This window comes from Carcharhinus amblyrhynchos, chromosome 12 (genome assembly GCF_965287045.1).
Source record: "Carcharhinus amblyrhynchos chromosome 12, sCarAmb.v2.hapA, whole genome shotgun sequence".
Taxonomy (NCBI): domain Eukaryota; kingdom Metazoa; phylum Chordata; class Chondrichthyes; order Carcharhiniformes; family Carcharhinidae; genus Carcharhinus; species Carcharhinus amblyrhynchos.
This window is the reverse complement of record NC_137335.1, coordinates 35342137-35369576: the sequence shown is the minus strand read 5'-3', so window position 1 is coordinate 35369576 and position 27440 is coordinate 35342137. Positions and strand designations below refer to the sequence as shown.

General features: G+C 42.4%; 1 protein-coding gene across 5 annotated transcripts in view; it reads right to left on the bottom strand.

The window, feature by feature from the left end:
• pde10a (phosphodiesterase 10A) overlaps positions 1-27440 on the bottom strand; it is a 455060-nt gene that overhangs the window by 100981 nt on the left and 326639 nt on the right. For all 5 annotated transcript variants that reach the window (XM_080200357.1, XM_080200352.1, XM_080200353.1 and 2 more), the window contains 4 exons: positions 24126-24246; positions 17784-17833; positions 7918-8052; positions 579-734 (listed from right to left, as the gene is read on the bottom strand). In XM_080200357.1, the coding sequence (XP_080056483.1) occupies positions 579-734; positions 7918-8052; positions 17784-17833; positions 24126-24246 (462 nt within the window). The remainder of the gene's footprint in view (positions 1-578; positions 735-7917; positions 8053-17783; positions 17834-24125; positions 24247-27440) is intronic.

Below are 27440 nucleotides of genomic sequence, written 5' to 3'. Positions count from 1 at the left end.
CCTCTCTTGTTCGAAAGGCACCAATTTTTGTTTTGGTTTGGTTTAATGGACAAGGCAGTCTTCCATCCCCACAAGAATGGCCAATTGGCTGTTTCCCTTGTATGGATCTTGACCATGAATAAAGGGAAGTTATTTAATCATAGGGAACAAATCAAAGCCTAAACCTATTTTCATCCAATGTGCACACTATTTTCATCCAACTTATTATTTCCTTTAGTTGCAGGAGAAGAAATCCTGGTTGAATTATTCCAGTCTTGCTGATATCAACTAATACTACTGGTACACATGGCTCATTCACATACTGATCCACTCAGCTACTGGTGCAATTTCCACTCCATATTATTTCAATCTTTATCTCACAGGCATGGCAATATATTTTACATACACTGTTGGTGGTTTACGGGAAGTATAATAAACCATCAAAGTTTGGAATCATGCTGATTTTTCTGGATTCGCTATGCCTAAATATTTTAGGGCTGTTGAAGGTCATAGAAATATTTATTAAAAGCTGCATCTTTGCCTTATGTTTAAGTCTGAGTTAATGAGACTTCTACTCCACAGCAAGAGTAGAAACCCACCTGCTGTTGATCACTGTCAAACGGATTTCTGCCGCGTTGTCGATGCAACTCCAAAACACCTATCAAGTCATTACTGGTGGTAACTATTGGTAAACAGAGGACAGATTGAATAGCATTTGCTGATTCCAACCATGTTCCTTTGGGGAATCGATTATCCTAAAAGGAAGAAAAAAAGAACATGATAATAGTGCAACGGATGCAACATGAGTAGGTGACATTGATACTTTTCTCTGATACAAGAATATCACTGCTGTTTGTTTGCAATCTGTCGTATAAATTAGTGAACGTGTGATTCTTTAGTAATATACAAAATGGCAAGTAAAACATTCTACTATTTATGCATTCCCTGTACATGAAATACTTTCTCTTTCAAACTTTAAACAGCTAACTCTTACTACTCTATTTTTATGGAAGCTTAAAAGAAATAAAGGTTTTATCCAGATATTTTGTTTATATTATTCCAGTACATTGGCTGTTTCCTGAAATTAGTTACAAACACCTCCAATTTAATAAAACATTCCATTTTATATTCATTTATGGTATAAAACCAAAAACATAAAAATTTACTGCACTTCATTCTTATTTTTATATGGAGTCCTACATTGCAAAAGTAAGTTGCACAGGGAAGAATGCTAAAATGAAGGCACAAAAAGTTAAAAGTTGACTGACAATATAAAACAGTAGCTGGTCAATGAATGATTCTGGGATTGGGTGGATGCAACCAGTTGTATGGAGTTCCCCAGCGATTGCAATAATTAAGTTGGGGCAGGTGGGCACATTGCGAGCATGGCGTGATTTTTGTGTGCATAAAAATGCTTACTAATGAGGTGTAAGATTTGCTCAGAATTCATGCTGCAGCATCAGGGGAAATCATTATTTTTCATGCCGTAGCCGATACCCTGCCAAATTTGCATAAGATTCTGCCTTATGGGTGGGATTTTCAGGCCCTTCCTGCTGATAGGATCTTCTGATCCCACTGAAGGTGACTGCTTGCAGCAGGTTCCCTGGTGGTGGAGTGGGCGAGCCTTGCAAAGCACCATAGACTTTGACAGGACCAGAAGGTCCCACTGGTGACCAATGACGAACTGCCTCTGCCACAGGAAAACATGGTGCGGGGCAGTCAGATGATCCAGGTCTATGTTTTTAAAGTTAAATGAGGGCATTTTTGAGGGCATGAAAGCTGAGCTGCCTGTTGTGACTTGGCAAATTAGGTTAAGGGATATGTCAACAGAGATGTAATTGCAATCATTTAAGGGGATATGTCAGACTACAGAGAATAGGTATGTTTTAATGAGTAAGAAAAATTCCAAGGGATGGACCCACCATCTATGATTAACTAGAAAGTTTAAGTATAGCTTCAAACTTACAGAAAAAACATTTCATTATGCAAACACGGATGGTAGGGCAGATGACTGGACAGAATACTAGGAACAGGAAAGGTGGCAAAGGAAGGAAAAATTAAAGCACGGATAATAAGAATTTGTATAAATATTTCAAAAAGAAATGAGCTAAAAGGTGATGTTGGTTTGATAGAAAGTGAGTCTAGAGAATTGATAATGGTAAACAAGGAATGGTAAATAAGTTGAACAGGTGTTTTGTATCAGTCTTCACTATAGACGATAGAAGTAACATCTCAGGAGCAGCTATAAACCAGGAATTGGAAGGGAGGGAGGAACTCAGTCACAAGTGAAGTGATACTAATTAAGTTGTTGGAGCTGCCCGGGGTCCTGATGGACTTCTTCCTAGGGTTTTAAAATCACTACCAGTAAGATAGTCGATGCATTGGTTTTAATTTTCCAAACCAACCTAGATTCAGGGAAGATCCTATTCGATTGAAATAAAGCAAATATAACTCCATTATTCAAAAAGGCAGTGAGGAAGAAAGCAGGGCCAGTTAACTTAACATCTGTTGTAGGGAAAACGTTGGAAGCTATTATCAAAGAGGTCTTAGCAGGGCACTTGGATAAGCATTCTGCTTATCATCTTGGACCCTCTCCTCTCTTCCTCAAACTGAATATAAAATTCCATCATATGATGGTCACTGCCACCTAGGAGCGCCTTCACTGTGCAATCATTAATGACTCCCATCTAGTATAGCCTGCTCTCTGATTGTTCCAAGAAAGTCCCAAAAACATTTAATGAATTCCTCACCTATGCTACCTTTGTCCAGCTGACTATTCCAGTCTATATGTAAATTAAAATGGCCATGCCTTTCGGAGAAGTTTCAATTATTTCTGCTCCACTCTGTCATGTGGTTACTATTAGGAAGCCTGTACACAACTCCCATAAGTGACTTCATACCTTTACTATTTCTCATCTCTATCCAATTCGTTTCCACATCCTGGTTTCGTGAACTTAGGTCACACTTCACAACTTTAACTAACTGAGCTATCCCTCCACTTTTTCCTTGCTTCCTGTCCTTCCTACATTTCCAGTACCCTCCCATATTCAGGACCCAATCCATAATTTCCAGCAGCCATCTCTTTGTAATGGCTATAAAATTGTACTGAATTATTTTTATGTGCGCTCTCAGTTCCCCGGCGTTTCCACACCTACCTGATGTGTCAATGGAGAACACATTCTGCCTAGCAAAGTAACTCCACCACCACATGACTGTTGATTAGCTGTCGATGGGACTTCCATGGCTCACTTGGTCAGAAAACCTGCCTCAGAGAGCTGCCAGCTAATCTGATTTCAATCTTAGCAGTGGGAGCAGTGGTCAAGACTGGGATTCAAAGTCCCAGAGTCCAGGGCCAGATAGGTTCAGGGGTCTGAAGGCAGTCCAGATCCAAGGAGTTAGTGAGAACAAAGAACAAAGAACAACCCAGCACGGGAAACAGACCCTTCGGCCCCACGAGCCCGCACCGCTGCATCTTCCTACACCTACCCTGCCCTGTGTGTATGTGAATGGAACCCTTAATGTAGCCAGATTCAGGGGAGAATAGTGTCAATTTGGTACACCAATCAGCCTAAGAGCATATCCTTGGGGTGTGGGAGGAAACCGGAGCGCCCGGAGGAAACCCATGCAACCACAGGGAGAATGCGCAAACTCCCACAGACACAGGCCCAAATCCATGTATCTGCACAGCTAGCAGTGATAGTCACTGAGCTGTTGTGGCATTCGTCTGCTGGTCCAGGATTAAGCATACACAACGACACGAAGTACTAGGCCACTCCCGGAACCTCCAAGAGCAGCCCACGCACGACCCACCGTGTGCATGCCCCTCGTTTGACAACAAGGTGGACCGACACCTGTGGAATAAAAAGACAAAACGTTAACATGTAATACTACATTTCCGGTGTCGTCCCGAGGCTCTGACCCTATTTAATACCCTCTACTATAACCCTCCATCCTCGTTTTGCTCATATGTCTATCTAAGTAAACCTTAAACAAGTCCAACGTGCCTGCCTCCACCACCCTACTCGATAGCGCGTTCCACACCCCCACGACCCTCTGCGAGAAAAACCTTCCTCTCGTATCCAAATTATACTTCTCTTCCCTCACCCTTAGATCGTGACCTCTCGTAATTGTCCCCAACCTAGGGAAAAGCCTACCACTGTTGACTCTATCTATTCCCTTCAGTATTTTATACACCTCTATCATATCCCCCCTTAATCTCTGTCTTTCTAAGGAGAAGAGCCCCAGTTTCTCCAACCTTTCCTCGTAACTCCTCCTCTGCACCCTCTCCAGGGTCTCCACATCCTTCCGGTAGTAAGGTGACCAGAACTGGACGCAGTACTCCAAATGCGGTCTAACCAGTTTTCTGTACAACTGAAGCATTAGACGGCAGTTCTTATACGCTATACCCCTTCCTATAAAGGCTAGCGTTCCATAAGCTTTCTTCACAACCTTCTCTATTTGTGTTGACACCTTCAGAGACTTGTGCACCTTCACTCCCAGGACCCTCTGTATTTCTATACTCTTAATCGGTCTACCTTTTATCACGTAACTCCTCCCTGCATTATTCCTTCCAAAATGCATCACCTCGCATTTGTCAGGATTAAATTCCATCTGCCATCTATCTGCCCAATATACCAACCTATCTATATCCTGCTGTGTCACCTGACAGTCCTCCTTGGTATCTGCCAATCCTGCCATCTTGGTGTCATCCACAAACTTGCTGATCACACCACGTACGCCCTCTTCCAAGTCGTTTATATATACTACAAAGAGGAGAGGTACCAGTACTGAGCCCTGCGGCACACCACTGGTGACTGGCCTCCAGCCAGAAAAGGACCCCTCGACAACTACTCTCTGTCTCCTACTGCCCAGCCAGTTTTCGATCCACTTAGCTACCTGTCCTTGTATCCCATGTGCCTTAAGCTTTTCTACCAGCCTACCATGAGGGACTTTGTCAAACGCCTTACTGAAATCCATAAAGATGACATCAACAGCTCGCCCATCGTCAACTGTTTTTGTCACCTCCTTGAAGAGTTCTACCAGATTCGTAAGGCAAGACCTCCACCGAACAAAGCCATGTTGCGTGTCCCTAATCAGATCGCAACGCTCCAAATGCTCATACATCCTATCCCTAAGAGTTTTTTCCAATAATTTTCCTACCACCGATGTCAAACTCACTGGTCTATAATTACCAGGGTTATCCCTACTACCCTTTTTAAACAGCGGTACCACATTAGCTACCCTCCAGTCTTCTGGGACCTCACCTGTGTCCAAAGAAGAGACAAAGATTTGCGTCAGAGGCCCAGCAATTTCATCTTTCACCTCCCTAAGCAGCCTGGGATAAATACCATCAGGCCCCGGAGCTTTATCCGTTTTTATGCTACCTAAAAAGAGGGATTTGGATCTTGAAAGATAGGTCAGGGGCAAGAGTGCCCTCAGGGAGAGGCCTTGGAGGGAGCACCTGATGTGGAAATGGTTTCCTCAAGTAAGTACTTGCTTTTTCACACCCAATGCTCTGGCAGGGTAACCTTCTGGGCTTCCCCATGCCACTGAATTGCCATCACCCTCATAACTGAGGTGGGAAGTGGCTCTCAGCCACTTAAGAGCCTCAACTGGGGTGAGGATGGGTGGACCACTTTAGGTTTTGCCGACCCACATAAAATACTAGGCAGAATAGTTAACCGGCCAGCTGGGGCCTGTAAAGTTCTGCCCAACGTCTGTATTGCTCTGAAGAAAAATTGAAATTTAATTGTGATGATATTACTCAGTGGTTTCGTGGTCCTTTGTTATCATTGGATAGCAACCATAGTTAGAGGTTTCTAGATTGCAAGTCTACTACATTTCATTGGAAAACATACATTATCCAAAAATACAACATTAGTAGTGCATTTTATTCATCCATACCACTCAGACCCCAATTTTAGGCACATTGCTGGCTGAGGATACCAGGCTTATCTTACAAAAGGGAGGTGAAATAAGTGAGGAGCATAAGCTGTTCCTTTTACACATGTAAATGTTTGGTTCAATGTGGCACTGGCAGCAGCCTGTCAGTAACTTTTTCTTTGTTTTATTCCATATGGGAAAACAAAGAATGAAAAGAAAAAATAAATTTATCTTTATGTTTCAACTTCTCCCATTCCCAAACTTACAAACTGACCCTTTCTATCTTTCAGTCATCACTTAATCAACAGTTTCCTTCTATGTCAGGATCCCTCCGGTAACTCATCTGATTAATAATTATCAATGTGCCAGTCCAGTGATTATGAGGGTGCGGGAAGACTGTTCAATTAATCGGGTATAGAAAAGTCTTGCTGGGCTTGGGATCGTTCTGTTATGCAGGACCTTCAAAATTGACAGCACAGCCCTACCCTATTTCAAACAGATCCAATGTTTGCCAACAAGGAGAAGAGGACAGATTGTGAAACACACAGGAGTGCAGCTCAAACTCAGCAGGGTCCTTTAAAGTTATAAGTTTAAATAAACTTCATTTCAAGGATCTTAACCCGAAATGTGGAAGTTGCAATTGATAAGGTAGACTTAAAAGCTTTTGAAGAGAGGATGTGGTACGTTTAAGTGCCGTGATCTGAGGTTTTTAAAAATGTCTTGATCTTTAAATATGAAAAGAAAACAGGCTAAAACCCTGTGAGCTTAAAATACCTGCTGCTGGACTGCATCGATTGACAAGTGTTCGTAAACTGGTGTAAGCTTAAAAAATCCATCTGGTCATTCAGTTTCAGCAGTGTTTTTTGCTGATATTGGCCCAAGGGCTATTATTATGCCATTATGAATGCTTATTTGGTTTTCAAAATCTATAGTTATCTCAGTGGGGGCTCTGAGTCTAGTTTAGTTGACAATTTAAAGAGGCCATTAAAGGATTAGCTGTCTTTGATGTGGGGTCTGAATACAGGTTTGTTTGTCTTTATAAGCAATTAGCTGTTATGGTATGGGAGATGATGGAATGTGAAAGGTGAGAGCTAGAAGGTCTAACTGCCTCTACAGCAACTGAGGTGATCCTTCTAACCAGCACACACTTGCGCTCACCTGTCCCTGTCATCCCCTAGAAACTGCTACCAGGGTTAGTGGACCCAACTTGATCATCCTCCCCGACTCTCTGGAGTAAAAATTGGATCAAACAGGTCCCTCTAAACTAAGGTAAGTCTATCAGGTTAGGGAATTTCCCAACTCAAGCCACCTTTATAGCAAAAATCATGCTTGTCCTATTGACATGCATATATGTTTGCCAGCAGGACTCACTTGTTATTAATAGATTCTTGGTTGAACATTCACTAATAGGTAATGCAATCACCACAGTTTCTGCTGAAGTGAACTGATTTAGCTGATTTGAGATCAAAACCTGGGACTTGCGTTGGCTGAATGCTCAGCTCTACGTGCCACATGGTACATTTACCCAGTGTGCATTTGGAAGCCTGATGAAATGTTAAATTTAACAAACCCTGCCCAGGCAAGAAGATTATTGAACACATTTTGATTAATTTCAAAAGAATCTTACATTAGAAACAAATGGTAAAGTATTATACTCAGGTATTTCCATGTTTAAGGTAATTAAAACTATGGTTGTAATGAAAATCCTATCATAATGCAAATGATAACAGAATTGTTTAAAGTACAATTTGTACTTTTAAGCTGCAATGTCATATAGCGTCGTCTTCACAGGACTTTCACCTTCCTGGCCAGCTGAAGACCATAATGACCAATCTTCTCTATGGAGCTATTCTGGAATGACTTTGCAGGGTGAGGGATCCAAATTCATGGAATGCAGGGTTTCCTCCATTAGATAGGGGTAGAAGGATAACTTAAAATGTTCTCCTGAAAATTCTTTTCCCTTTAACAGTATATTATTTCTAATATCACAAAATTCAAACTAACATCAATATGAAACATAAAATAGAACAGCTATCTTTTCACTTTCATTCTTACCTCAATTAGATCTTGCACTAACAGCGTTTTCTTGAACTTAGCTACATATGATGCTATCGCAATGCCATATGGTTCAGTAGAAGCGGTCCTCTGTCTTTGGTCTTTAAATCCCATTGGTGTAAACAAGCACAATGACTGGTGAAAAAAAAACAAAATAATCTCAGTTCCTATCAATTATACCTGTTTAATCAAGCAATAATGCACGATTGGCATGCTGAAATCATCAAATTCCTCATTGTATTTTTCACCATCAGTGATTTATTGGTGACTGTGTGTTTATTTTCTGCCATAAAGTCAAAGAAGCATGCTATGGCAATTCTCTGTGTCAAGGTTTTGTGAAATAAACTTACATTTCACTGTAGTACAATGGTTCAATAACTATACAGGTTGAGTTATAATAAATATTGAAATAAAATTATCTTTAGTTCACCATATTGAATAGAAACAGTGCTTGGAAATTTTACCAGTCTACTGACGACTGGTTGGGAGGAAGAAGCAGTGGGAGAATTGCAGCAAAAGACATTGAGATAAAAATCCTGTGTATTTACATCTCAAGGGAATATTCCCAATGACAGGAAGAACATGACACTGCCATCCAGCGAATGGAGTGACCACGCTATAACATTTCTTCCACCTTCTGTGAGGGCATCTGCCAGTTTCTTTGAGATGCTCTCCCAGTGACTTCCAAAGGTTTGGATGGAAGGATCATTGGTCTTGGTTTTCTGAGGCTTAATGACCTGAAGAGGGGGGTCACTGGTAGCAATGGCAAAAAGGACAAGCAAATTTTTCTGGTTGCACTTGCTCCAAAACAGGAAAATCCTGCCTGAGGTCAACAAACTTTTGCACGGTCCATCCTCCCACCTGCTATGATTCCAGTGGCTGGTAGGATGGGAAAATTCCCCCCTTATGCTTTTGGGTAAAACAGCAAATTTTGATTAAGATGTCCCAACTACCCTAGTCAGGCATCTCCAGTGCTAATTTTGGCTCCCACTTTTTCATTAAGCCCACATTTATTACACTGCGTTATAATAATGCTGAAATAACTCTGGGCACTGAATCAATACTAAAGAAAAAATGTCAATTTTCTTGTATGTATTTGCTGTGTTTGTCAACGTACACACATACACACCTGCATGACTGCCCCCAAAATGGACTGCAAGCTTCAACTTAATGGGATTAATTGATCAAAGTTATATAAAACCATTATGTACTATCTGGTAATTTTACGTTGACTATTTTTGTTCTTTAATGTACTTCACCGGATTATGTGATGCAATATCACTGGGTGGTTCTGCTCACCAAATACTGGTATTTTGCAATAATGTGACAACAAAAAAAATCAATAATACAAAAGACAGGATTAATTAACCTTGTACTTTCACTTAGGGACTGATTTGCAACTGATCTTGCCTATCTTCGTGCTTCCATGCAGTGTGACCCCAGTAGCTGCAGAATGACTAGCAGGAGGACACTATAGATAGCCTTGTTGGACATCCTTGAATAGTTCTATGATTTGAAGGTCTAGCATTGGATGGCAGCACTTCAGCATGAATGGCAACTTCCTGGGTTGGCTTGCTAAGAGGCCTCACAACACCAGGTTAAAGTCCAACAGGTTTATTTGGTAGCAAAAACCACTAGCTTTCAGAGCGCTTGCTGCTCCTTTGTCAGGTGAGTAGGATTTCAGCTTGCAACAGGATATATGAAGACACAAACTCAGACACAAATTGAGTTTGTCTTTATGGGCCCTTTTTGTGAACTGAAATCCCACTCACTTGACAAGAGAGCAGTGAGCACACTGGAAGCTAGTGGCTTTTGCTACCAAATAAACCTGTTGGACTTTAACCTGGTGTTGAGAGGCCTCTTACTGTGTTTACCCCAGTCCAACATTGGCATCTCCATATCATTGCTAAGAGGCAACAGCAACTGCACTGACACAGTGCCAGCAGTGGGAGCACAAATGCTGCCATCCTGAGAGGACAACAGGTTTGTATTGCACAGTGACACTGCCACTCCTGTGGTGGCATCTCAGTGTTCCTTCTTTTGTGCTGGAGAAGACTGCTGAGAAATTAGATCTGTACCTACAGTAGCAGTTGTCTGTGTCCTGATGGTCGCAGCCTAAGCCTCATGACCTTTGTCTGAGCTTCCACCACAGCACTGTTACATTTGGAGGACTCTACCTGTGCCTGCACTGTAAGCTGAGACTGTATCATTCCCTGTGTCACCAAATCAGTAACTGAAGGTCTGCAAACGCACTAAGCATCTCATTCATGTTCACCAGTATTCTCCAATTCTTCAACAGTTCATCTCAACAAAGTCCTCATCTGAGTCACCTGCAGCAGGACCTATGTGAAACTTTGCTTTCCAGGGAGGTCAAACGTGAGCTAACCTATACCCCTGGCTTTGCTGTATCCCAATTGTGCTTCATGATTCATGTATATATTCATCTGTAAGGTATGAGTAGTATCAGTATCTGAGTGGTGGCTGTGAGTGTCACATCAAATGACAGCATTTCCTCTTGTCCATATATGTTCTTCTACAGCCAATAGTTCCTGGCTATCTGAAGGGAGAAAAATGTAAGGGGAGGAAATCTGTTGCCCATGGTCACGTTATTTGCAGTTTCCAATCCTGGCTTCTTTCAGCGTAAGGGTGAGGAGTTCATGGAAAAGATTCTTAAGACAGTAGATCACCATATCCAAAATGGCCTCTCCAGCACCAGATGCCACGAGCTCCCCAACACTTTTGCCCATGATCTCACAGGGAGCTGTGGACATGTAGCCATCCTGGTGCTCCTGTCTTCGGGCTATTCTGCCTTGTGTGCCACCTTCTCTTGCAAGGGGAGTACACCACGTCACTGATTACATGCCAGTGTCTTGGGTGATGCCTGTTATAGCTGAATAGCTAGAGACTGAATGCTTCAGAAGTACAATAGCAGAATGCTTGGTCTGAATCCTAAGTGACCGGGTGTAGTGACATGTATGTTGTTGGTGCATTGATGAGTGTGAGACGTTGATGGAGTGGTGAGTGTGAGATCTGATGTACTTAAGTTTTTACTCACTTTGACCACCCGAGTTCAGTTATTAAACCTTTTTCAACACTATTGCCAGGTCTATGGTGCCACTACAATGTATATATGCCCTCTTTCTCAGGCTCACTCTGGAGGTCTTCTTATCCCTCACCAACCCTCCCCCAAAGTTGGAAGCATGGCATCCCTTCCGGATTCAATCTCTCAACAGACTGAGTTCAAAGTGACCCCACTCCTTGTAATACGACTTACTGTCTGTGAATAAAAGCAATTGTTGAGCAGCGTGGTGCTGCAACTTTCCTTACATAGGTACCATGCCTTTAAATTGGGTAGAGAGTCTAAAGCATGCTACTTGGCCCTTGCAGTGTGCAGAGGTGACTACGCAGTAATGGAGATTGAGAATGCACAGGTGCCAAAGCTTCTCCTGTCATGACCATTCAAAGAAATATTCTATGTTTCAACCATCCATTTTCCAACTCAGAAATCAGGGTGACTGAATTTCACACTCTAAGGATTTTGCTTCCATGATATGTTGGCCCCAAGTTTTTTTAAAATTTGTTACACACACCTGTAGATATAGGATCTATTATTGTAACACTTGTCAACAAATGCCAATTAATATCACCCCTCTACCCACCCTACCTGTTTCCTCCCAACTTCAAACCTTGTAAATAATTAATGGAATTATTAATTTCATTAGGCTGGATTAACAGATTGATTAACTGGTGGCTGATTAAAAAAAATAACAAATTTCAATTTATGAGCCATCTCACAAGTGAGAAATTCTCTCTGTGCCCTGTGTACCAAAGTCCTTTGAAAATTAATGCATTCGTAATTTTGCATTATGTATTGCACAGAGGAAATCCTTCATCAATTCATTCTAGGTTGGAAAAGATGTGACTGAAATAAAGTCAGATTCAGATCAAACTGAAGTCCAAAAGGTTAACCTTAAATGACGCGTTGAATAGCATTCCTGCGATATACTATGAAACAGGCTTGTGTGTAGAGGTGTATGTAATTTGATTAGATTGAAGATAGTTAGACTGAAAGGTTAAAACATCAAAAAGTTAAGTGTGAAAGCAAGTGATTTGGATTGGAAACTGAGCAGGATACCAGAAGTGGGAATTTACATTAAGAAGACAAAGGAAGTGATCTGAAGTTAGCTACTATATTTACAAGGAACATGTACAACTGGAGGAGGTCGTAAATGATATAAAACAAAGTATTAAGTTTATGTTTACCCAAAAGTATTGGCCATTCAAAATACCATGAAAGACCTATAAATTGTGAGAAAAGGAACTTCCAAAGGAAGGTAAAATAATATAGTTAAGGATGAAAGAGAAAAAAAATTTAAAGACAGAAGACTGTATTAGACGGTGTGATTATGAGATCTTGGAGCAGTGTGTACTGGAAACAGACCAATAAAGAAACAATTGCTGCCACCCTCAGAGAAAAGTGTTTGTCTGCACAGTTCTAGAGACATTTCTGGTCCCAATATCAAATGAATGAGCAAGTGCAAGACAGAGAGAGAGACAGAGAGAAAGAGAAAGAGAAAGAGAAAGAGAAAGAGAGAGAGAGAACGAGAAAGAGAGAAAAGCCTGTGTAAGACTTCCCCAAAACAACAGTGAATCTGCAGTAATGTTACTGGAATTTTATAGATTGAAATCTATAAGGACTGTTGCCTAAAAAGGAGTTAATTGAGCAAAACTGGTTTGGAGAAATGTTTGTAGGAGTACTGACATCTGTGTAAATGTAGCCTTGTGTCTTTAAGTTTTATTTTTTAAAATAAATTCATACATTTAGCTTTTAAAATCTTCACAGATGATTTAAAAATATTTCTCCTGACTTCAGATACCTTCTCATATAATATAAATTGCATATTGTAATAGTTTGTCCAAGTTTCCTTTTAGGAATTGGACATCCTGGCACTTACCCACCTGTCATATCAGAACATATTAATCACAACTAAATAGACTGGGCACTAGGCACAACCATCTAATATCTATTTATTCATTGCTATGTCAGTAAGACAAAAAGAAATCATAAACTGTTTTATTCAAACTTTTGTTTTAGAACATAAGAACATAAGAAATAGGAGCAGGAGTAGGCCATCTAGCCCTTCGAGCCTGCCCCGCCATTCAATAAGATCATGGCTGATCTGTCGTGGCTCAGTTCCACTTTCCCGCCCTCTCCCCATAACCCTTAATCCCCTCTCTTATCAAAAACCCATCAACCCGCGTCTTAAAAATATTTAGCGAGGTAGCCTCCACCACTTCAACGGGCAGAGAATTCCAGAGATTCACCACCCTTTGAGTGAAGAAGTTCCCCCTCAACTCCGTTCTAAACCGCCCCCCGCTTTATCTTGAGGCTGTGCCCCCCAGTCCTACTATCCTTTCTGAGCGGGAAGAGTCTCTCCACCTCTATCCTATCCATCCCATTCATCATCTTATACGTCTCAATGAGATCTCCCCTCATTCTTCTAAACTCTAACGAGTACAAGCCTAATTTATTCAGCCTCTCCTCATAGCTCAACCCCCTCAACTCCGGCATCAGCCTAGTAAACCTCCTCTGCACTCCCTCCAAGGCCAAAATATCCTTGTGTAAGTACGGCGACCAAAACTGCACACAGTACTCCAGCTGCGGCCTCACCAATGCCCTATACAGCCGCAGCAAGACCTCCCTACTTTTATATTCAATCCCCCTCGCTATGAAGGCCAGCATCCCATTCGCCTTCCTGACCACCTGCTGCACCTGCAAGCTGGGTTTTTGCGACTCATGCACAAGGACCCCAAGGTCCCTCTGCACCGTCACTTGCTGCAGTTTTTCGCCACGTAAGTAATAATCCTTCCTACCATTATTCCTACCAAAGTGGACCACCTCGCACTTGCCAACATTAAATTCCATTTGCCATTTCCTGGCCCATTCGCCCAGCCTATCTAGATCCTTCTGTAGACTCTCCACGCCCTCCGCACAATTTGCCGTTCCACCAATCTTGGTGTCATCAGCAAATTTCGACACCCTACACTTGGTTCCCTCCTCCAGATCATCTATATAAATGGTAAATAGCTGAGGCCCCAGCACCGACCCCTGGGGCACTCCACTAGTCACCATCTGCCAATCCGAATAGCACCCATTGACCCCCACTCTCTACCTCCTATTTGACAACCAATCCTCTATCCACGCTAACACCCTACCCCCAACTCCATGTCCCCTGACCTTCTGCAATAACCTGTTTTCTTGCTTAAAAATGAACTTTGCTGAATGAAAAGATGGTTACTGCAGGCGACATGAATCTCAAGATTGGCCACAGTTTCTTGAAATTTCCAACAGCAATTACAAGGACGATGGCATAGTGGTTAGCATTACTGCCTCACAGTGCCAGGGACTCGGGTTTGATTTCCGGCTTGGATCAGTGTGCGGAGTTTGCATGTTCTCCCCATGTCTGCATGGGTTGCCTCCAGGTGCGCCGGTTTCCTCCCACAGTCCAAGGATGTGCAGGTTAAGTGGATTGGCTATGCTAAATTGCCACAGTGTCAGGACCACTAGTTAGGGCAAATGCATGGGGTTATGGGGAAAGGGCCCAGTTGGGATTGTGGTCGGTGCAGACTCGATGGGCCGAATGCCCTCCTTCTGCATTGTAGGATTCTATGATAAAGGTGTTCCACTCTCACCTTTGTAGAATCTCACACCTTGTTACAAGAATGCAATATAATCCAGAAAATGGAGGACTATAACGAAGAGGAGACATTAAAACTTGTGAAATCTGCAGAGGTGCTAACAGCCACCACCTCGCACCTGGGACTGCCAAGGTCTATTTCAAAAGGAACAATGGAAGGAAAACTAATGTAACTTATATCTAAGCTGCCCCGTCATACAGTCTGAAGGCCTACCAAGATAATATCTAATTAGGAAAGGGCTATTAATATGGCCGAAGCCCAAAACATCCTGGCTTCCCCCCATCAGATTTGGAGGGGATTGCAAAGTTGTGCTGGGAATCCATCTCAGAAATCCCCTGCTAAGTAAATACCTGGCAAGTATTTACTTGTAAGAAGTCTCACCACACCAGGTTAAAGTCCAATGGGTTTATGGGTAGTTGCGATCAGCCTCCTGGGAGTGAATGTGTGAATAAGTATACTGTCTGATTGAACATTACACATAGAGTGTTCAGGAAGCATGACACAGTCTAATTTTAACTGATCACAGAATCCCTACAGTGCTGAAGGAGGCCATTTGACCCATCGAATCTGCACCAACTCTGACAGCGTATTTTACCCAGCCCTCTCCCCTGCCCTATTTCCATAAATCAATCCATTTATCATAGTTAAGACCCCTAAACTACACATCTTGAGACACTATGGGACAATTTAGCATGGTCAATCCACCAAACCTGCACATCTTTGAATTACAGGAAGAAACCAGAACACCCGGAGGAAACCCATGTAAGTGCACAATTTAAATGAAAAGTCAAAACTGGAACCTAATTAACACTTGGAAATTATAATTTCACATCTTGTACATGGAACAATTTCTGTAAAAATTCAATTTGTGAAGAATATGGCACTGGGACTAAATTTCTCCATTCCAGCTAAAAAGGTCAGCTTCCATATGTGGGCCTGGGACAAGAACACTACCTTGTTTTTAGCCCTTTCTAGTTTTGAGGGCTAAAAGATATAGGACCAAAACATCCTGGCTTTCCACCATCAGATCTGGGGGGGACTGCAAAGATGCGTTGGGAATCCTCCCAGAAATCCCCTGGTAAGTATTTAGCTGGCAATTGTCCAGGAGGGGTAACTTTCCCTTGAAATTGTGCTGTGCTGGCAACTATCCGACAATACGATCGCTAACTTCAAATGGTTCTGCAAGTTTTACAGTCATAGTTACTCTGAAAGGGTGGCATAGTGGCACAGTGATTGGTACTACTGCCTCACAGAACCAGGGCCCTGGGTTCAATTCCAGCCTTGGGTGATGTGGAAGATTTGTATGCTCCCCTCGTATCTGTGTGTTTCTTCCAGGTACTCTGGTTTCCTCCTACAGTTCAAAGATGTGCGGGTTAGGTTGATTGCTCATAGTAAATTGCCCCTATGTGTCAGGGAGATTAGCAGGATAAATATGTGGGGTAATGGGGATCAGGCCTGGGTGGGATTCTTACTGGTGCAGGCTCGATGGGCTGAATGGCCTCCTTCTACACTGTTTGGATTCTATGAAAATGTTAGTAAAAATAAAAACATTTCTAACTTCAGCACAATTATTTCAAAGATCCAGACTAAGCCTTGCATGGAACGCTGCCTCCTCACCCGAACCTTCCAAGGGACCCCCCACAGAAACTAAGCAACCTACTTCTCACAGTATCTCCACCCACAAAAGAATTCCCCTTCCCTGACCCAGCTTGACAAGTCCCCTTTTGCTCTGCTTTTTTTACACTTTGCTGAGAAGTTGCACTTCACTGATTGAGTCTGACCTGACCTCAAGTCAGGAAGGTTGGGCGTAACAAGAACTCTACAATTGAAACACAGGTAAGTCGGTAAGGAGTGGTAATCTGTTGCTGACTGCCACCATGTGGAACTTATGGCCCATAGTTTCCAGTCTTTGCACTACTGTCAGCACGAGCCAAGAAAAAATAGCCCAATCAGCACAAAAATTGAGGAACTTTAAACTTAAGTAAGTTTTGTGGTCTTTAGTTCTAGTTCAAGACTCCAATGGCTCAGATCCTGCTCAAAAAACTGGTCACCTTATGGTTGTACTGGTTTGGGAAGACTCTGCAAATTGGACTAATTTCTCAAGTGTACAGGTATCAACAGATGTGTCATTAAAGTTTTGTTATATCAAAAAATATTTAAGAAACTAATGATTGGATTTTTTTTGCTGTGATATTATGAACATACATCGCCATATTCTAGACTTTTAAGAAACAGGCAGTATTTTCATTTTTGGGTTTGAACCCCGACCTTGGGGTCAAACATGGGTAATAACCACACACCATGTCAGGGAAGTCATTTTGTATGCATGCTGTCTGGGTTGGCCAATTAGTGGCCAAAAATCATGCTCAATATCCAATTAACGATGGTGGATGAACTCTGAAAGCTGGAGGACCAATCGGAGGCTCTGCAACTTGGTAGATCCTGCAGCCTGATGGCGCAAGGGAGTGAGAGGGTACCTCCACTCAGAACTTTTAAAAAATTGAAATAAACAATGGCCACAATTGCCATATCATCACAACAGTTCCCCCTCCACAAGGAAACCACAGTAATCCCACCTGTGGCGAGGTAGGGAAGGCCTCAAACTCTTTCTGGAATATTTGCACCTTGGTCTGTGACCAAGACACCTCAAGACAACTGCTGTTGCTCAGGGGGCCTGCAGACTGATTGGAAAATTCCAGTCAGCCTCTGATCATTGGCCTTAATTGTCTTCTTATAACAAACCTGCCATGGTGATGCTAGCCAGCCAGTCTACGTATCATTTGGAGGGACAAAATTACACCCCCACCTGCCTCAGTTCATACCCCAGAATCTGGGCAAAAATCTTGCCCCCAGTGTAAGTGAAAGTCTGATTTGCACAACTGCTTTCTAAAATGTTTCTGGAATGTATTACGCCCAACAATTTGTGCAGGTGAGTTCACTAATGATTCACGTTTGAAGACATTTAGGATTAGATTTACTTCTACTGTCCTACTCCAATTTGAGTAGGATAACAGTGGGAAAGGTTGGAACATTGACTGGCAAGGTCTACAGCCACAGTCCCTTCTCAATACTTATAAACTGGAGGAGAATGCAGCCCTTGGTTCCTAAAATATTACAATTTCATGATTAATCCACTATTTTTTGGTCACCTGTTATGCTGTACTCACGTTGTTGCACTCTCCCACAAAATATAATGAAAATCCATCAGCAGTGGTAGCTGCAAAAAACAGTAATAGAAAGAGCAAGTTATTCAGTGAAAAGGCAAATAATTAGGACAAAGAGCTACAACATCATTTATAATGATTTTATATAAAAAACTGATAACATGCATTGGGTTTCTACCCTATTGGGCAATTACTGAAAGAAAAATAATAAAGACGAAAATAAAATTAAAGTCTGCTGCAAGTTACTGATTTTCATGTTCTTTATTTAAAAATTGATGGATCTGCAGTACAAAATTGTTATAGATCATTCAATGTTGAAAATAAATTTCAATCAAATAAAACATCAAGTATAAAAAGCTGTAAAAATATCACAAAGCAAGTCTTTAATCAAGTATTGCTAAAGGTTATTCAAGTCAGTAATCGGAACTGCAATGAAAGAAAAATACCCACTGTGGAATCATAGAATGACACAGAAAAAGGCCATTCCTTGTGTCTTTGATGGATCTCAGAGAACAATTCACCTATAGCCATTCCTATGCCTTTTCCCTGTAGCCCTGCACACACTTGTCAGATGATAGTCCAATTCCCCTCATGAATGCTGACTGAACCTGCTTCCATCACATATTCAGATAGCGCATTCCCAATCCTAACCCCTTGCTATGTGAAAAAGCTTTTCTTCATGTTGCTAATGTTTCTTTTGCCAATCACCTTAAATTTGTGTCCGCTGATTCTCAATTCTTCCACCAATGGGAACAGTCTCTCGCTACCTGCTGATCTTCAGATATCTTCCAAGGTCGACTTTTAACGGTGAAGCTAATCCATGGAGGCAACAATCTTCTGGTTTACCTTTCCAGGAGAAGGTGCAACTATCAGTCATCTTGCACTTTGAACTGGTCTTTCCTTGAATGTTGGGTTTCTCTTAGAGCAATTATGTCAAAGTTGAAATGATAGAGCTCCCAGGCAACAATATTTCCAATACTTTCCCATTATGTACATGCCAAGATACACTAAAAAAAAACCTGTCTGTAAGCAGAAGGTGTTTTGAATTGGGTGGCAGAGTGTTTAGCACTGCTGCCTCACAGCGCTAAGGATCTAGACTTCGATTCCGGTCCTGGTGACTGTGTGGAATTTGCACATTCTCCCCATATCTATGTGGGTTTCCTCTGGATGCTCCAGTTTCCTCCCACAATCCAAAGGTATGTAAGTTAGACAGACTGGCTATGCTGAATTGCCTCAATAGTGTCCAATGATGTGTAGGCTAGGTGGATTGGCCATGGTAAATGTGCAGGGTTACAGGGATTGGATGGCGTGTCTGGGAAAGATGCTTGTTTGGAGAGTCAGTGCAGACTCAATTGGCTGAATGGCCTCCTTGTGCACTGCAGGGATTCTATGTAAAGATTCTATGAATCAGTTTTTCTTACAATAATATGTGGTCCTGTACTTTCCATCTCATTCATTTTTGTGTGATCCAATTTAATTAATAACTCAGATTAGGAATAAGTCAAAAGGTTAGTTTATTTTACATGTTCAAAACCGGCAAAAAGGAATGTTAGCAATGTCCCATTCTGCACTCATACAGGAAAGAGATTCACATACATAGTCCACAGACAACAAATATTAATTTACATGAGTTCCAGAGTCCCAAAGTCAGAGTCCAATGAGGGATTCTTTCACAAAGGTGTTCAAGTTCAACAAGCTGGAGACCGGTGTTGCGTAATTCACTTTTCAAGTGGCATCAATATCACAAGATGAAGTGGGCATGCAGAAATTAAATCAGCACTATAGGTGATCATATGAAATCTTCCAGCACAGTAAAGTTAGCTGTCCTACTTGGACAGATCCAGCTTCTTTGTGGCTTGTCAGGTTGATGGTAAATAGTAAACTGCTTGTGTGACCTAGACATGTGATATTAAACTGTCCTAAAGGCTCAAGTCTTGGATAGTGTGATCTTACGTCTCCACAATGACTGCAACAAAGGAAGTTTATTCAGCGTCTATAATTTAGCTTTGTTTTCACGACTGATTATGACTCAATCATTATGGGCTGAAAGTAGTGCCATTTGTGTTAAGGGTCTGGAGTATGGGAAGCCATTGTCTCAGCAGACCCACATTCTTTGCCAGCAAGATTGGTTTTTCAAATGTAAATGGCCTTCCTGTAGCTCCATCTGAGATTGGCACAGTAAGTAGTCTCACAATACCAGGTTAAAGTCCAACAGGTTTATTTGGTCGTATGAGCTTTCGGGAGCGCTGCCCCTTCATCAGGTGAATGCATCTGTGCAGCGCTCCAAAAGCTCATATTACCAAATAAACCTGTGGACTTTAACCTGGTGTTGTGAGGCAACATACTGTGCCTACCCCAGTCTAACAGCTGCAACTCCACATCATTTGAGATTTGTCTGAACAGAGCTTGTTAGGATCTCCTTAGACATAATGATGTGTGATTCTTGAAACTGAGAGAATTCTTTTGTTTTGGCAACTGCTGGGAATATGGGAATAATTTTGAGACATCATAACTGTCTTTATTCAGCAGAAAAACCCAGTTTAAAAGTAAGAAATAGCAATAAGGATAAAGTTTTAAAATGTATACAGAACTGGTTTCTTTTCCATGTTGTTGGAACCCAACAACAATCCTGCCATCCTAGGAATTAGTTTGGTGAACCTTTGTAGCTTTCCCTCTATGGCAAGTATATCTTTCCTTAGGCAAGGAGACCAAAACTGTATGCAATACTCCAGGTTTGATCTCACCAAGGCTCTATATAATTGCAGTAAGAAATCTGTGCTCTGATACTGAAATTCTTTTGTAATAAATGGCAATATATCATTTGCTTTATTAGTTGCTTACTGTATCTGTTTGGGAGCTTTCACTGACTCATGAACAAAACCTCATTAGTCCCTTTGAAGTTCAACAGTCTCACCATTATGGACAAACGGAGGCCACTCTGCCCTTTGAGTCTTTGCCAGTTCGCTGCACAGCCATCTAGTTGAATCTCTTCCCTTCTCTGATCCCTGGAGCCTGCAAGTTTATTTCCTTCAACTGCTCATTTAATTTCCTTTTGAAAACATTGATTGTTTCCACACACCACCTCCATGGACAGCATATTCCAGGTCAATACCACCTGCTGCGTAAAAAAGTATTTTTTCATTTCCCTATGCGTCTCTTGCGCAAAACATCACATTTGTACCCTGTAGTTCTTATGCTATCAGCTAATGGGGACATTTTTGCTTGTCTACCTCATCTAATCTTCTAACCTCTATCAAATCTCCCTCAATCTCCTTTGCTTCAAGGAAAACATAAGAAATGTTTAACAGTGTAAGAAGCCTCATGACATTAAAGGCTGAAGTGGGAACAGAGTATAGACCTTTCCATTTCAAAATGTCATTCAGCTGGCTGACGGAACAGCATGAGAACAATGGGATCATTGAGGGAGGGGAATCTAAACATTCACTTCCTCAGTAACAAGGTGTATGGGGGGGTGGGGTAGTTTCACACAAGCTCACCACCACCAGTACCATCTTGCTACCATCCGTGGTTATGTAGATGAAAAATATCACAAGACCAAATCCTGTTGCTGGGGGCTCTGCAGGCACCTGGGATGCTAGGCAACTGAAATGTGGGAACAGGGAGAGTCGGTTAAAGGCCGATCCAACTGAAATGTGCATTCGCACATGAGCAGGCACATCTGAGAGATGTTGCTGAACTCTCAGTGGCATTGCAGGAAATCACCAAACTGAAGCAATGACATGTGTTCATGCAGCACTACTCACATAAGCAGGCACTATTTGATCTTTTGCTCACAACATGGCATTTTCCCACAACAATGAAGTTAATTGCACGTGAGCACCCAAACGAGCTTTCGAGGCATTGGACAAGCCTCAGGCCACCCTAATCATCTTGCATAGCCTGTGTCAAAGTTGTTGCTGATGTATACACTGTAGTCTTACATCTTCTGAAAAGGAGATGACCCTGAAAAGCATTTGAACAATGTGCTTTCCGCAAGAAAAAATATCATGATGGTGCCAAATCACTGATGTTGGAAATGAGGTCAAAATGGCCAAACACTGCGGTGATATGTAACCAAACTACACAAGTGAATGCCCAAGGGAGAGCCATGGTAAGTCACCTTAGTGAATGCACACAGCTCTTAATAAAAAGGAGGCAGAAACAAGTGGGGAGGTGGAATAGGCCACTTCCTATTTACAGTTGCGTACATTATGTATATCATGTATAATGGCTAATGCATTTGTGTTTTTAATATTTATTTACTTTTAACCATATTGCTATGCAGTAAGAAATTTGTGCCTCTCTGACAACCACAGCAGGAGGAAACCTGCTGATTGCAATGCCCTGTTGTCTGTGATGACTTTGGTGGGACTCCTCTGGAGGGCCGGGGCCTGGAGGGGCCCAGCCTGCTTAGGGTGTCTTTCTGTGGGAGAGGTACACCCTCTTTGGCTTGTGGAGCTGGAGATGATGAGGTCGCAGGAAGAGGGGATTTGGATCGGCCAAACTCTCCAGGCCCTGGACTGTTGGTCCGCCTCCCTAAAGGTGCTTAAGTACTCTGGCTGACTTCTTGAGGAGAATGGGGAAGCAGGAGCAAGATCAAGCTGCCCGCACTCTTCTTGCAACGACACTGTTGGAAACCAGCTATGGCTTCAGCAACAAAGTTCAGCCCATGCAGCAGTGTAGTACCAATGCTCTGGACCAAGATCTTCATGGTGGTTGCCTACCTGCCATGAAGACTGCAAAACATTGGCATGACGATATGATCACTTCAGACTGAAAGTGGATGGACTCCTCCATCGTGCGCTGCAATCTGAGGAATGCAGCAACATCCCTTCCTAATGCTCTTGCGGTTGTACTGCAGCTGATCTGGAGTCATCATCTAACTTGGATTTAGCAGATATCTTGCCTCCAACAGTCCTCCAAGTGCTGATGATCTCAGATGTCACTGCCTCAGCCTGCTGTGGGCAAGAATGCGTGTTGTGCTCACCAGAATGTGATCCTGAGCCTGCTCTACATGTAAGTCTCACCAAAGTGTGTGCCACTGTGCTGGTGGAGGGTGTGGGTGAGCAACATGATACATTTTTAGGCTGCTGTCTTCAGGGTCCTCATCCAAGTTAGTCTTGGCACGGGAGCTGAGATCAAGGTGTCGGACTATTGGCAGATGTGCCTAAGAGAGAAAGTGGAGATTAGTCGTGCATGGCAGCCACGTAAAGAGGACAGTGCATTCAGAGTAGCATTGGCAGAGAGGGGGTGATTGACTGCAGGAACCTTACATGGGTGCTTGATGCCAACTTCGCTATCACCACAGGAATAGCCAATTTAATCTCCAATCAGCACGATGGCTCTGTTTTCAAAGTTGCTCAGGCCCTTGATGTCTGCCCCACCACCCCTTGTCTGGGACCTCTCCCCTTTATTGTGCGCGATCTTGTCCTGCGGAAAGGCAATTGGAGAGGGTGTAAGCACGAGAAGGAAGGCTAGCATTTGTCAGTAGTTAGTTGAGCCATGCACAGATGAGGATGAGATAAGCAGAGAGGATGGAAATAAATGGAGGTGTGAAGGTGTGTGTGAGAGAGAGTGAGTGATGATGCCCATTGAGCTGGGTGTGAATATGATTGTCTGAGGCCAGAACTCTCCATTCACCTGACGAAGAGGCAGTCCCCTCGAAAGCTTGTGAGTATTATCAAATAAATCGGTTGGACTAAAACCTGGTGTTGTCAGACTTTTTACTGTGTTTACGCCAGTCCAACGCCAGCATTCCCACATTGTGAATATGATTCCCATGGATGAATGATGGGCTTGTGAGTGTGAGTTGAAAGTGATGAGACAGTTGATTTGTTCTGGCAGAACAAATGAGGTCATTATCCTTGTTTGGAACTGGATGGCTGATCTCTTCCATAAACAGGCTGCCTTTTCTGCAGCCAGAGTGGGGTAGAGGACATCACAGTGAGTCTCTATGGTGTTCAGCAGACGCTCAAGGGAGGTATCACTAAATCTGGGGACTCACTCAGTGGAGCACTCCTGCAAGCATTGAGAAGTGTGAGCACCATGCCTGTTTAATTATGGTGCCTGCATTGAGGAAGCAGTGAGGTCACATCAGGGCAGGTGAATCAGAGCAGTCGCCAGCAATCTAGCCAATTTCACCTGCATGAATTTTTAATTAGGTGGATAACTGATGATACCACCTGCCATTTCAACCTGCAAGAAAAAGCCTGATTGCCACATTCATATCAGGAATAGTCATCAAGAAAAGCAAAATTCCAATATATACAGATTTTAACTTAAAAATGTCTAATTGAGCAATTAGATATTCTCTGTATGTAGTATTTCACAAATATAACACTGTACCTGTTTGTATGATGTTACACAATTCAAACAGGAGTAGCTTGTTGTCACTGCCAGTGCCCAGCCGCTGTTCTACATGGGAGTTTAAGTCATAAATCACTGCTTGCATGTTAGTGTCCAGGTACTAAATAAATAGAGGAATAATACATTGTTCTTAAAATTAATAAGCTTTCAGCAATTGCAAGTATCAGAAGTTACCAAATGAATTTGAAGTAAACAATCTTTAAATTGATGACCAACTTGTCCAAACAATAAAGTTCTGTGGAAGAGCAATTACTGCTAAGGCCAAAAAAGGTATACTTACCTATGTAATTCAATCTCCAAGTATATTGGGCTTCCTCTGGACTAAGCCATTTATAACCATTTTATGGGAAAAATTTTAAATTTGTAACAGATACAAGGTTTATCATCTTTTGGGACTATCTCTTTAGTTTAGGGTAAATGGAAAATGACGAGTCATGTGACCTGCACTGACTTGCTGACAACAAGCCTTGGTTATTAAGGATTAAAGAGGGGACCGGGTTGTCTTACAGGGAAGAAGGTGTGACACATTTACATCTGCAAATAATGGCCAAAGCACCTGCACTGATAGTGGTTACACACAGTAAGAAGTCTCACAACACCAGGTTAAAGTCCAACAGGTTTATCTGGTCGCAAAATCCACTAGCTTTTAGAGTGCTGCTCCTTTGTCACATAAGCTTACCTGGCGAAGGACCAGCACTCCGAAAGCTAGTGGATTTTGCTACCAAATGGCCTTTAACCTGATGTTGTGAGATGTCTTACTGTGTTTATCCCAGTCCAACATTGGCACATTGTGGTTAAACTGCCAGGGAGGACTTATGAATGTCAGGTTTTTAGAAATGGTTTACTTTAAATTATCTTAATTCCAAGAGATACTGAAGTCTAGTGGATAGATAATTAACATTTCCATGTGGATACAAGGCTGACGTGATTCATGTTCCCATGGAGATGGGCTTTTTGAGAGGCGATGAGTTCACAGTAAGTCATCGCAGGATTGGGTTCAGGGTTTTCCTAAATATTACTGAACCTCAGTGTCAGTCTGCAAGAATCAGAGACAAAGAGATAGGGACAACATGTCTCTATAGTTTACGAGACAGGATCCAGGTGAGAGTTTGCACATGATTTGAAGGCTTTTTTAAATTTATTCATGCAATTGGGCATCATTAGCTAGGCCAGCATTTGTTACCCATTCCTAATTGCTGTTGAGAAGGTGGTGCCTTCCTGAACCTCTGCAGTCCATGTGATGCATGTATACCCTCAGTGCTGTTCGGAAGAGTGTCCCAGGATTTGGACCTTGCACCAGTGAAGAAACGGTGATATATTTCCAAGTCAGGATGGCGAGTGGCTTGGAAGGGAACTCCCAGTGGTAGTGTCACCATGTGTCTATTTGCTCTTGTCCTTCTAGATGATCATAGTTGTGGGTTTCAAAGGTGCTGTTTAAGGAGCCCCGATGAGTTTCTTCAGTTCATCTAGTAGATGGTCATCACTGCTGCCATTGTGCACTAGTGGTGCAGGGAGTGAATGTTTGTGGATAGGGAGCAAATCAAGCAGGCTGTTTTGTCCTGGATGATGTCAGGCTTCTTGAGTGCTGTTATGGTTGCACTCATCCAAGCAAGGGGGGAGTATATCATCACACTCCTGACTTGTGCCTTACAGTTTGCAGACAGGTTTTGGAGAGTCACAAGATGAGTTACTCACTGCAGGATTCAGAGTCTTTAACCTGCTCTTGTAGTTACAGTATTTATGTGGTTAGTTCAGTTTCTGGTGAATAGTAATCAATATTGAAAGTAAGGGATTCAGTGATGATAATGCCACTGAGCACCAAGAAGCGATGGTTAGATTCTCTCTTGTTGGAGACAGTCATTGCCTGGCACTTATGTGGCAACAGGAAGGTTACTTGCCAAGCCCAAGCTTGGATATTGCCAAGGTCTTGCTGCATTCGGGCATGGACTGCTTCAGCGTCTGGGGAGTCGCAAATGGTGCTGAACATTGTGTAATCATCAGTGAACAGCCCCACTTTGATCTTAAGATGGAGGGAAAGTAATTGATAAAGCAACTAAAAATGTTTGGGCCCAGGACACTAACCTGAGGGATTCTTGTAATGATGTCCTAGAACGGAGAGATTATTGACCTCCAACAACCACAACCTTCTTCCTTTGTGCTAGGTATGACTCTAACCAGTGGAAGATTTCCCCCGATATCACTAACTCGTTTTCCTAGGATTCCTCAATTGCGTATTCGATCAAATGTTTCTTTGATGTCAAGGACAGTCACTCTTACCTCTGGAGTTCAGCTCTTTTGTCTATGTTTGAACCAAGGCTATAATGAGGTCAGGAGCAGAGTGGTCCTGTTGCAGCCCAAACTAAGCATAGTGAGCGAGATATTGCTAAGTAATTGCCATTTGACCTCTTACATCATTTTACTGATGATCAAGAGTAGACCAATGGGATAGTAATAGGCCAGTTGGATTTGTCATGTTTCTTGTGTATTGGGCAAAGCTGGACAATTTTCCACATTGCTGGGTAGATACCTGTGTTGTAACTGTATTGCAACAGCTTGGTTAGGGGTGCAGCAAGTTCTGAAGCCCAAGTCTTCAGTACTATTGCCGGAATACTGTCAGGGCCCAGAACCTTTGCAGCAACCTTCAACTATTTCATGATATCATGTGAAATGGATCAAACTACCATGTGATGCTGAGGACCTCCATAGGAGGCTGAGATGAATCATCCAGTCAGCACTTTTGGCTGAAGGCTGCTTGCTGCAAAAGCTTCAGTCTTATCTTCTGTACTCATGTCCTAGTTTCCCCATCACTTATTTGGGGATATTTGTGGAGCTTCCTTCTCCAGGGAGCTGTTAGTTATCCATTATCATTCATGACTGAATATGGCAGAACAACAGAGGTTAGATATGATTTGGTCATTTTAGAATCACTTTTGCTCTGTCAATTTCTTTCTGCTTATGTTGGTTCCATGCAAGTTGTCCTGTGTTGTAGCTTCACCAGATTTGCATCTCATTTTAGGTATTTCTGGTGCTGCTCTTGGCCTGTCCTCCTGCCCTCTTCATTGAACCAGGTGATCCCCTGGTTTTGTGATAATGGTAGAGGGTATGCTGGGCCATGAGGATGCAGATTGTGGTTGAGTATAATTCTGTTGCTGCTGATGGCGCACAGTGCCTCATGGTTACCCACAAGGACTATGGGATGGTCATTCCTATAGATAGTCATGGACAGATGCATCTCTGAGGTCGATGTCAATTACGTGTTTCCCTCTTGTATGTTCCCTCGTTGTCTGCTGCTGA